The sequence below is a fragment of the Ziziphus jujuba genome, chromosome 5, assembly GCF_031755915.1.
Source record: "Ziziphus jujuba cultivar Dongzao chromosome 5, ASM3175591v1".
NCBI classification, from domain to species: domain Eukaryota; kingdom Viridiplantae; phylum Streptophyta; class Magnoliopsida; order Rosales; family Rhamnaceae; genus Ziziphus; species Ziziphus jujuba.
The window spans coordinates 10,365,492-10,376,309 of NC_083383.1; the positions used below are offsets into that span (position 1 = coordinate 10,365,492).

General features: G+C 33.6%; 2 protein-coding genes across 4 annotated transcripts; one reads left to right on the forward strand and one right to left on the reverse strand.

Moving 5' to 3' along the window:
* Positions 1 to 1,439: 1,439 nt before the first annotated feature.
* On the forward strand, positions 1,440 to 5,622 carry LOC107411174 (glucan endo-1,3-beta-glucosidase 5). Of its 2 annotated transcripts, XM_060817168.1 has the most exons (3): positions 1,440 to 1,782; positions 2,171 to 2,563; positions 4,205 to 5,622. In XM_060817168.1, exons 1-3 carry the CDS (start codon positions 1,742 to 1,744, stop codon positions 5,358 to 5,360), a joined length of 1,590 nt encoding a protein of 529 aa, XP_060673151.1. In that variant the 5' UTR covers positions 1,440 to 1,741; the 3' UTR covers positions 5,361 to 5,622. The 2 variants fall into 2 exon arrangements, with proteins under 2 accessions (XP_060673151.1, XP_015874203.1); XM_016018717.4 differs by having other exon boundaries at positions 1,441 to 2,563.
* A 196-nt stretch (positions 5,623 to 5,818) lies between these two features.
* On the reverse strand, positions 5,819 to 10,537 carry LOC107411175 (uncharacterized). 2 transcript variants are annotated; one of them, XM_048475400.2, is made up of 10 exons: positions 10,350 to 10,537; positions 9,960 to 10,254; positions 9,277 to 9,339; positions 9,003 to 9,042; positions 8,503 to 8,567; positions 7,990 to 8,106; positions 7,265 to 7,393; positions 7,103 to 7,160; positions 6,385 to 6,453; positions 5,819 to 6,312 (listed from the first exon to the last, which is right to left on the reverse strand). In XM_048475400.2, exons 1-10 carry the CDS (start codon positions 10,454 to 10,456, stop codon positions 6,299 to 6,301), a joined length of 957 nt encoding a protein of 318 aa, XP_048331357.2. In that variant the 5' UTR covers positions 10,457 to 10,537; the 3' UTR covers positions 5,819 to 6,298. The 2 variants fall into 2 exon arrangements, with proteins under 2 accessions (XP_048331357.2, XP_048331358.2); XM_048475401.2 differs by lacking the exon at positions 6,385 to 6,453 and having other exon boundaries at positions 10,350 to 10,535.
* Positions 10,538 to 10,818: the final 281 nt, after the last annotated feature.

Genomic DNA, 10,818 nt, shown 5'->3' on the forward strand with positions numbered 1-10,818 from the left:
AAATAAAAAAAATAAAAAAAATCACTTTTTTGCTGTAAGAAAGATATTTAACCTGCTACAGCCTTGTAGAAACTTGATAGAAAAAGTGACATCTAAACTAAATGTCATCAATTTCGTTGTCAGAATCATGTGAGATTCCAGCAAGCAAAGTTTTTTTCTTTTTTTTTGATAAATGACTATTCATTGCAGAAGTTAGTGTCAGAGAAAAGTGAAAAGTAAAAACAAAAATAAAGTAGGTGTTTTAATAAAAAATGGATCAATTACGCAGTGAAATTCCAATAATCTTCGATTAGAATCATGACTAAGGGACAGAATATAATTAAAAAGATATGTCATTTAATTAAAAAATTGTCTAGGGTGAATTCTTTAGTAACCGATTCTATTTTATTTTGTTTTATTATTATCTTTTAAATGTATTAAATATGTGGCCAGTTTATATGATTTTAAATCATTTCACTTTTTTTTTTTTTAATTTTTACACTGTGTTTGGATCGGAAGATAAAAATGAAAGAAAGAGAGGACAAATTTGACAAAGAAAGAAAAGAAAAAAAATATAAAGTATTTATAATAATTGTTTATAATGATTATTAATGAAAAGAAAAAAATAAAAAATAATTAATATAATCTATGTTTTTTACAAAAATATTATATATATATATGTATATATAAAATATTTCAATAGATTAATTTTTAATATATAAAAATAATATTAAAATATTTAAAAATTTTATGAAACTCTTTTTTGGAAAAGCTAAATGCCTAAAATTGGCCTAAATTTTTTTTTTTTTTTTTTTTTTTATCTTTCCTTCCTTATCCTTTCTTTTCTTTTTATTTTAACAATTTAAATCATTTCTTTTCCTTTCTTTTCTACTCTTTCAATTCAAACATAATATTAGGCATTCACATGTACTTAAATTACTCAGTTTAATTTACAGTTAATAAGAAATGCCTTTTAGTTAAAAAGAAAAGTCTGAGAAAGTACAAAACTTTAGAAATATTAGTTTTGATTCCACTAACAAATAAATCAAAGTGCCCAAAAAAAAAAAAAAAAAAAGAAGAAAAAGGATTTCCATAAGTTTTCAATATCTCAACCATTACATTTTCTCTTACTACTACAAATAAGTCAAAGTGCCCCAAAAAAAAAAAAAAAAAAAAGATTTCCATGGAAGTTTTCAATATTTTCAACCGTCAAATTTCTCTGACTCGTCCCAGTCTTGAAGAGTGACGGCAGGGCAAAACCGAGGGAATGCAACTTCCTGAACCTCCTATATTTACCTTCTAAAGCTTTTCCACGCAAAATACCACCAATAAATTTTCAGGGCCTGTCCAAGAAAAAGACAAAAAGTAAGAGCAAAAGAAACATTCTTTTTTTTACTTAATTAAACTTTAATAAAATATTATTTGCCAGAAAACAATGTGTCTGTCGTTTATAATTTTATCTCTGGCTTGATTAACAAGTACAAATAATGATATCAATAATCGTTTCAATTTCATAAGCAAAATGGTTACATAAGATGATTGTTTTTTTTTTTTTTTCTTTAATATTACAATTAATAATATATATGATGAGCTAGGGAAGATCATTCTTGTTTCCAAGTCTCAACTGCACCTTCCTTCCTATCAATCTCTCTGTCTTTCTTCACTACTTTTGTACAGCTTTAATTAGCTTTTTTGGCTCATCTTTTGTCCGGCCAATATACCTTTTTCGTTTTGGCTTTTCTTTGGCCAAACTTCTTTTCCTATGTATAAAAAAACGTGTACATCCCAAGTTTCCATTGCTTAGTAAGATTTTTCTCTTCTGGGTTTTTCTGAGTTTTGATTGAGTCTTGTGTCTATATTTTCATATTGATGCACTGTAATTTTACTCTTATTTGAAGTTTCTTCCTAACTCTGTTTTGGCTTTACTTGTTAATTTGTTTTAACTTTTTTTTTTCCTGTTTATTTAGTTTTTTCGCTTCCAATTTCCTTATTGGGCAGTTTTTAGTTGTACTTTTTCTATATGTTGAAATTTCGTGGATAATAAGAATACCCAACTTCTGGATTAGAAACTCGGTTGTCTTTTTTCATGCTTCAGGTGTTTGAAAACACTGCCACTGTAGCTTCAAACCTCTATATTAAAAGCCAGTCTTTTGCTTCAAAATCAATTCTAAGACCCATTTTTTCTTTTCAGCTCTGACAATAATTTCAACTTTTTTTATTTGGGTAAAGTGTTTATGGAGTTGATTAAAGGTATCAGTTTTGGTGGGTTTCTTGTTTCCCTCTTGTTCTTCAATGTTCTGGTGAGTACAGTGTTTGGAATTGGAGTCAACTGGGGAACACAAGCAACGCATCCTTTGCCTGCCCCTACGGTGGTGAAGATGCTGAAGGACAATGGTTTCGAAAAGGTTAAGCTTTTCGATGCTGATCCGACAATATTGAATGCTCTTGGAAAGTCTGGGCTTCAGGTCATGGTGGGAATCCCAAATGACATGCTTGCTTCACTGGCTGGTAGTGTCCAAGCAGCTGAGAATTGGGTTGCCCAGAATGTTTCCTCACATATCAACTCCAATGGTGTAGATATAAGGTAACCCAGTAAACATACACTTTGCTTTTCCTCTACATAACTACTTGTTAATATTTTCAAGTGTTGGCAATCATTTACTATTACTTAGATATTCCATTTGATCTTTTGTAGAAACTTAATTGCGGCTGCATATAGTAAATTTTTGACCAATTCCTATTGTTTTATGGTGACAACATATTTGTAATTTAAGAAAGCTAACAATTGATTAGAACTTAATTGACTGATTTGCGAATGAGTGATCATTCTCATTAAGCGGTTGGAACATTGCGCAATAATTTGGTTTTGATGGTTTAGCATGAAGGATCTTACTTTTATGCAAACCGTTCTGATAGTGTCTTTTCCTTTCTTTGTATGTTGAGGTGATGCTTGGTGAAACTAACATCAATCATCATATTCTCATTGGAAAAGGAAATACATAGATTTTTGTTTTATTTTCAGGTCCGTCCTATTTTTTCTGTAATAACATCAATCAAAAATAATTGGACACTCTGTTCAGACTGGAATGGAGAGGTGTGCATAATGCTTTGTATCTGTTTTTGCTGAAAGAAAACAAAAAATTTTGAAAATTTGAGCTTCTAATGTGTTTCAATGTGGTGCTGGTTATGAAAACATTACTGCTTTTGGGAAGGATTGTGCAAAGTTCAGAGTTAGGTATTGCTTTCTTAGTGTAACCGACTTCTGCTTTTTAGTTCCTAGCTATTGTATGCTTACTATATTTCAGTTTCTGCTTTTATACAGATGAGTTTCTCCTCATAGGCAAGGAAATTTTTTTAGTTCCCCTATGGGGAAACCAATTGTCATTGTCTCCTTGGCTGCCCTAATATGTTTGTTTGCTGCCATAGCGCCAGAAAGAGAGACAGACAGGTGCTGGTACTGCTATAGTTCAACTTTATGATACTTCATAGGCACATCTGTCTCACAATAGGTCTTATTTCCAATTATAATGAACAATCCGTGTTTTCAAACCTCGGCGAACTCATTCAAGAGAAAACCATTTTGAACTTTGTTAAAGAAAAATTCGAAAAGCAAGACATTTTTGGTCAACTTGAAGGCAGTGCTTTGTTGATCAGGTCTTCTCTCACTGTTTACCAATACCCTTTTTTATAACAGTATGAGTATCTTTTTAACCAAGGTACGCTTAGAAACATTTCATCTTCCTTTGCTTAGCTAGTTGGAGCCCCCTCTCTGAAGCCAGACATTCTGCTGTTTCATGTATGTGTCCAACTTTCTTCTTATTGCAAATGACTGTATGTTCCAAGAAAATCTAGTTGCAAACAGATAGACTAGAAGTATATATTAAGAATAGGAAGTATATTCTTTGTGTAAAACTTTTGTATATGGGAGCATGACAACATAGAAAACATTGGTACCTATCAATCTAGCATTCAATAAAACAGGTGAAAATGATAATCAGATTCAGTGTGATGATGCTGGTAATTTGATGGCTTGTGATGTCTAATACTGTTTAATTTCCCTCTTATGAGTAGAATTACAGGTAACTGAACATTTGGGAGGTGATCAAATTTTAGTTGTTACAAGTTCGAAATTATATGTGCTTGTCCTGTTAAAAACTCCGGTTTGAACTTTATGTCTTTTGCTCTCAAAACTTAACAAACCTATATGCATTTATGCTTTTGCAAGGTATGTTGCAGTTGGGAATGAACCATTCTTGTCGACATACAATGGAACCTTCCTTGCAACAACTTATCCTGCCCTTCAAAACATCCAGTCAGCCCTTATAAAAGCTGGTTTGGCCAACCGTGTTAAAGTCACTATCCCTCTAAATGCAGATGTATATGGCAGCTCATCTCAAAACCCTTCGGATGGTGACTTCCGTTCAGACATCCATCCTCTCATGCTGGAAATTGTCAAGTTCTTGAGTGACAATGGAGCTCCTTTCACTGTGAACATTTATCCCTTTATAAGCCTTTACAATGATCCAAATTTCCCTACTGACTATGCCTTCTTCAATGGCTACTCAACTCCTATAAATGACAATGGAAGGATCTATGACAATGTGTTCGATGCAAACCTTGATACCCTTATATGGTCCCTACAGAAAAATGGATATGGAAACTTGTCCATAATCATCGGAGAGATAGGATGGCCTACTGATGGAGACCGAAATGCAAACTTACAGAATGCTCAACGGTTCAACCAAGGGTTTATGGCTCGATATATCAAAGGGACAGGGACTCCAATGAGACCTGGGAAGTCGGATGCTTACTTATTCGGCCTTATTGATGAAGATGCTAAAAGCATTCAGCCAGGGAACTTCGAACGACATTGGGGTATATTCTACTTTGATGGAACAGCCAAGTATCAGTTTAACCTCGGGACTTCCTCAAAAGGATTAGTCCCAGCTAGTAACGTACGCTATCTAGCCAAGAAATGGTGTATATTTTCTCCATCAGCAAGCCTTGATGATCCTCAAGTGTCACCTAGTGTGGCTTATGCTTGTGCAAATGCTGACTGCACAAGTCTTGGATATGGCACTTCTTGTGGAAATTTGGATGCCCGGGGAAACATTTCGTATGCGTTTAACAGTTACTTTCAGACACAAAATCAGGCAGACACTGCCTGTAAATTCCCAAGCATTTCGGCTATCACTACCCAAGACCCGTCCCCCACCCAAGGAGACTGCAAGTTTAGGATCATGATACAAACAACCAGTTCTGGTGGTGGTGGTGGCAGCAGCAGCAGCAGCAGCAGCAGGAGCAGCAGTGGAGTTGGGTTTCTTAAGAAACCGGTTAGCATGATGCTGTTTATGTTCATGTTTTTCTTTACGATTCTGTGATTCCTGGGCCTCTTTTGTACATTGCTTGTTTTTTTTCCCCCCCTCCTTTTTTTTCTTTTTTCATTTTGTATATTTATGTCCGACTGTAACGTATTCAAATTCCAAGCATAGAAAGTTAGCTTCAAGTTTAGATTTGATCAGCGTGATATAAACATGGATTCAGAAATATTTGTGTATTCAATTTTATAAGAATCCAGGTGTGGATTTTAAAAAATTGAAATACTAGTTTATTATATTATTCAATATGGATTTTTTATTTTTATTTTTTTGGTGTAGATATTGAATTTGGAAATTACCCAGCAAACAGCGACGTCATGAAGGTCTTCCAAAGAAAATACATGCTTTCATGAATTTATTCTCTTTTTAAAGATCAAATCCCGGATTTGACGAGTTTTCAAACATATTAACCAAAAATGACCATGCATTTCAAGCATGAAGCTTGAGGAGGAGCAAAGAAATAAATCCAAATATCATTTTTATTTGATGTGATAACCAATATATATATCTACACTACCAAAGAGAACTATTCTTGAGAGCTTGACCAACCAAAAAAGTCCTTGAGAGCTTTGAGCATGAATTTGAGTATGCTGCGAGACGGAAATGAAGGTAGGCAAGATTATCAATGAAGGTTGAGCTGAAGCTGAACCTATAGCATCCATGGTAGCACCAGTTGAGAAGACGGAGCATCCAATATGAGGCAATACAGGTGCTCAGACCGTGTATGTTTCATAAATCTCATCAGCTGCTTGAATTTGATGAAGAGCCTCAAAATCTCATGTGTCTTAAAGATATCGAAGAGCACACACAGCTGGCAACAGATTCCAACCACATGAGTGGCCATTGATAAACTCCACGACGTTAAAATCATCGTCATTCAATGCCTTCTTTTACCATCTTTACTGCTTCACACCTAGTGTTTTTGCCATCCTGGAAACTTTTCAGTTACAGCAAACTGAAAATTCAAAATGAAATACTTCAGAGGAACTCATAAACTGTAAAAAACAAGGATAAATGAAAACCTTACTTCTAGAAGGCCTCCATCTCATAGTTAAACACAAGAAGACCTCTTTCAATCCATTGACCTCAACTGACACTGAATACCATAAAGGTTCGTAATTTAGTACTTAAATTAGCAGTGATCTTAGTATTTGCATGTGCTAATTAAGGAATTGGACCTACAGATCCCATAACCAGGCTAATATCCATTCTAAGAAAATGCAATTTTGCCAATAATATAAATGGTGCTGGTTTTTCTTTTATTTATGAGTTTCATATCAGTGGTAATATAATCCATAACATCCCTGTTGAAAATAGGCTTTGAATTGAAAATAGGCTGTCACTACTGTTGAAAACAAAGTTGCAGCAGCAAAATAAAAATCAAATTGTAAAGTAGTAAAATTGAAAAAAAAATTTCAAACTTGTATTAAACTTTGAAGAAATTAAACTAAAATCCAAAGCTTGTTAAACTTTGATGAAAATAGAAAATTAGAAAAGAAAATAGACAAAAAGTCATAGTCTAACTACAAATAGGAAACTAAACAAATACAAAAATATGAAACTAAACAAATAATCATAATTAAATCCTAAAAATAAATTCTAAAAAGATTAGAAAAATCTCATAGCTCCAACAATCCCCTGGCATAAGTAACCTTAAGTTGTCTGTTCATTCAGTAATCGATATATAATGAATAATCAACAAAACAAAAGTTGAAAAAATGAATCAACCAGGTTAATAGAATTACATCGTCTAGGCATCCCCAGATGATGTTTCCGAAGGTAGTCTCTTGACCGTATATCTGCCTGCATTGAATAAATGAACTGAAGTTAGAGATAGCATCCCTCAACCATTATGTTCAACATCAAAGAATAAAATGTTTTACTACTTGCAAGTCATTGCAAGTTACCTGTCGGGTAGGCTCTGGCACACGATACTTGCAAGTCATTTTAACAATTGTGATGGCAGTATCAAGTGATATACGGTGGCCAATTGAAATAAATATAGGCTTGAATGAGCCTTCTGTGGATCTCATTGCCTAGATTAGAGAGAGAGAGAGATTAATTAATGAAGCAGCACTCTGCAGAAATTTCAATTCACGTGGTGAAAACTGCTGCTTAGGTAAGTGACAATGACTTGCAAAAACGAATAACAAAACAATAACTTCAAGAGAAGGATTTAAAAGCATGCCAATCTGAAAGTGGTCTCAATAGTGTCCATCAAATTTGACCGTCAAAATTTTACTGCAAATACTTTTTACTTGTAAGTTCCAAGTAAGAGGGCCCACCAGCATACAAAATATACATGGCTGGATCCACTACATCAGTCCCAATAGACTATAGTTAAAAGACCAACGGTGATTTTTGGCAAGCATCCTGGACACATCACCTTAACAAAAAGCAGAAACAAACTAACCACGTATGTAGAATAAGTAATTATGCCACCCTACAAAGCCCAAAGTTGCCAATAACAAATAATTTAAATGGGGATCTCATTTAACAAAGTTTAGAAAGCCATATTCTCAGAGTGACTTTATTCCTTACTTATGGGGTTGGATCCTTAATGAAACCATAAGAATTTATGTATCAGGCAAAGGTTCTCCAAGAGAAAATGGGCTTATATGTAATTGCTTACCACTCCCCATATGCGTCCAGAGCATCCTGTCAAAGGAATAAAATCTTCACCATCATGTTCTTTGCATTTAAGAAGTTGCCTCACTCCAGAAATGGTAAGACCATCCACATGGTGCAACTGACATTTGTCACAACATTGAAAAAGAATAAATATATGGAATACGACCATTGTCTAACAATGAGGGAACATAAAAAATAAAACTTCAAATCAGTATGACTTCTACTTCTGTCACACCGAGGGCAAGTTACATAACCAAACTCAAATCAATAGGAAATGTCGAGTCCCTAAATTATGATAGATGATGGACACAAACAAATCATGTAAATTCACAATATAAATTCATATTTCTCTTTTTTTTTTTTTTTTTTTTTTTTTTTTTTTTTATTGCAATAGCTGGACAATTTTAATGATTGTTAAACTTTATACACACAGTCACCCACTTATATGTGCATGAATAATGTTGTTTTAGTATCAGATGTAATAAACTATAATAGAGTTGAAGTCAGAACCCACATTCTTTCCAATCCCAATAGTAGGGAGATTACCCAAAACGCCTAGTTGACAAGCCAAGCCAAAACCTAAAGAAAAGAAATATTTAAAGAGAAGGGTTTAGAAACATTCTTCAGTTCAATAACCAAACCAATATATGATAATTGCACTAATTATTTGAAATACTGACAGAATCATCTTTTCAATTAAAGAACAACAAGATTTGTTCTCTTCTAATTTGGAATGTACTGAATTGTAGCAAATATTTGCATTTTTTATTAGAGCCTTGTTATTTTTATCCACGTACTAAGTATTGAATCAAAATCAGCTGATTAACCAAGATGTGGAATAAGCTGAAGTCACATATAATCTACTTGTAGCACAAATCACAATATGCACGATGTTATCTAGATGCACCACTAAAACTTCGTCAACATATTTACAGAATACAAGACTAATGGAAAAAAGGTACAATAGCTAAATGTTTACTTGGTCATTATTTAAAATTGAGCAGAAGCATTTACCTCGAGGATGAAGTATTCCATTTCCATCTACCATTAGCACCTATTGACATAAAGAGTAAACCGTTATCTGTGTCACTGATGCACAAACTAATAAAACAGAATGAAGAAACCAAATATAAACCAGCTGGTAAGTGGTAACCTTTCTCACTAATTCCAATGAATCCAAATACCATACTCCCACTTTCTAACCAATTCAAAAGGGAGACTTCAAACTTGTAAGGGCTTCAAAAAATGTGGTTATCTACCATTTACCAATGTAAAGAATAGGATTTACCTGTGGATAGAAAGGACTAGAATTACTTTTCATTTTCTCCAAAAGCCCAAGAAGCACTGGAGCCTAGATGAATCAGGAGTCAAAATCAATTAGAAAGTTAATCATAAATAAAATTTCATAAAAACTGTCAAATAAATTAATAATAATAATGGCTATATAATGGATCATATATGGTAATTGGTACTGGCTACCAGTTATCATGCTTGACACACTTACGATTTAGAACAAATTAATATAAAATTTCTATGGACTAAGGAAAAGGAGAAAAGCCATGCTCATTAATATTTCCTATATAAAGCCTAAACAGGTTTCTAACCTACCTAAACCGAAAAGGCCATATAACTATTAAACGAAAAATACTATGCAGGAATATGATCTCAAATAAAAATAATGTTAAAAAATAACTAAAGCAACAAGCAAATTATGAAAACGATCTTTTTCACTTGAATTTTTTAATTAAAAAGTAAAGAAGACCCAAAACATAAAATGCTATTAAGCTCATTTGAGTTTATGTATCTTATTTTCCTTAGCTCCTCCAGCTAGTCAAAAGGGGAAACACCAAGAATGAACAAATTCTTCATTTTTGATTTTTCTTAGCTACCAAACTAACTCTAAAGCAGCCACATTGAAGTCAAAATATCAAAACAAGGCAGAAAAAATGATAAAAAACAAAAAAAAAAAACCTCTCTGAAAGCAAGGAAGCCAGGAACATAAGGAATATTAAGTGTGACAACTGAGAAATCTTCATAGACAACTTGGAGGCTATGGAGGTCCAAAACCAGAAGGGACCCACATGCAAGTGATGGGTCTTCCTTCGAAAAGCTTATATCAACTCCACCCACATACTTCAAAACCTCCCCCACCTCTTCTTCTTCTTCCTCTTCTATGAATCTTCTTGGATTTTCGCTTCTGGGTCTGGGTATTTTCCAAGTGAAATCGTCTTCTGTAATTAGCTTCTTCTTTAGAAATTCTTGAGCTCTGAAAATTATATATACAAACAAATGAATCAAAAGGGTAAAATATATATATATATATATATAAAAAGAAATTAATGCGTTTGTTTTTATGCATACTCTGCCCAATTCTCTTGTTGTGTTGAAGATGATGATGAAGCTGATGAGTATGCTTCTTCTTTCCCGACTTGGAGCATCCTTTCCGTGTCCAGATTAGAGTTTTCCATGTTACCAAACAGCACCTTGCAGCTGGCCCGCGGTTCCGTTCGGTTTCTCTTGCTAAGTTCCGTAGTTCGTACTATCGAGGATGAGGATTGACAGTTCGATACCCATTACGATGTGGGTCTGACTCCGATCCGACATAATTGGGCTTAGTTTTGGGCTGTTTTCAGCTACGTTGTTATGGCCCGTTGGAGCTTCAATAAGCAGCCGGATCCTCTCAAATTATTATTATTATTTTTTTTCAAATTTTGAAGATGAAAAATCAGATAATTACCAAATTTAATTGATCTTGTTAAACCTCATAAATAATTTTTTTACTGATATTTCATTTTCATGTGAATTATTATGGGTATGAAAGAGTGAGTCA

Bases quoted from the DNA above. Each gene is read 5' to 3' on its own strand.
- LOC107411174 (XM_060817168.1), top strand. From the start codon at position 1,742: ATGTATAAAAAAACGTGTACATCCCAAGTTTCCATTGCTTA. The intron at 1,783-2,170 runs GTAAGATTTTTC...TTTTCTTTTCAG, and splicing joins TCCCAAGTTTCCATTGCTTA to CTCTGACAATAATTTCAACT. The intron at 2,564-4,204 runs GTAACCCAGTAA...TGCTTTTGCAAG, and splicing joins TCCAATGGTGTAGATATAAG to GTATGTTGCAGTTGGGAATG.
- LOC107411175 (XM_048475400.2), bottom strand. From the start codon at position 10,456: ATGGAAAACTCTAATCTGGACACGGAAAGGATGCTCCAAGTCGGGAAA. The intron at 8,568-9,002 runs GTAAATGCTTCT...TCTTTTCTTTAG, and splicing joins TGGAATACTTCATCCTCGAG to GTTTTGGCTTGGCTTGTCAA. The intron at 7,161-7,264 runs GTAACTTGCAAT...TATTCAATGCAG, and splicing joins TGCCAGAGCCTACCCGACAG to GCAGATATACGGTCAAGAGA.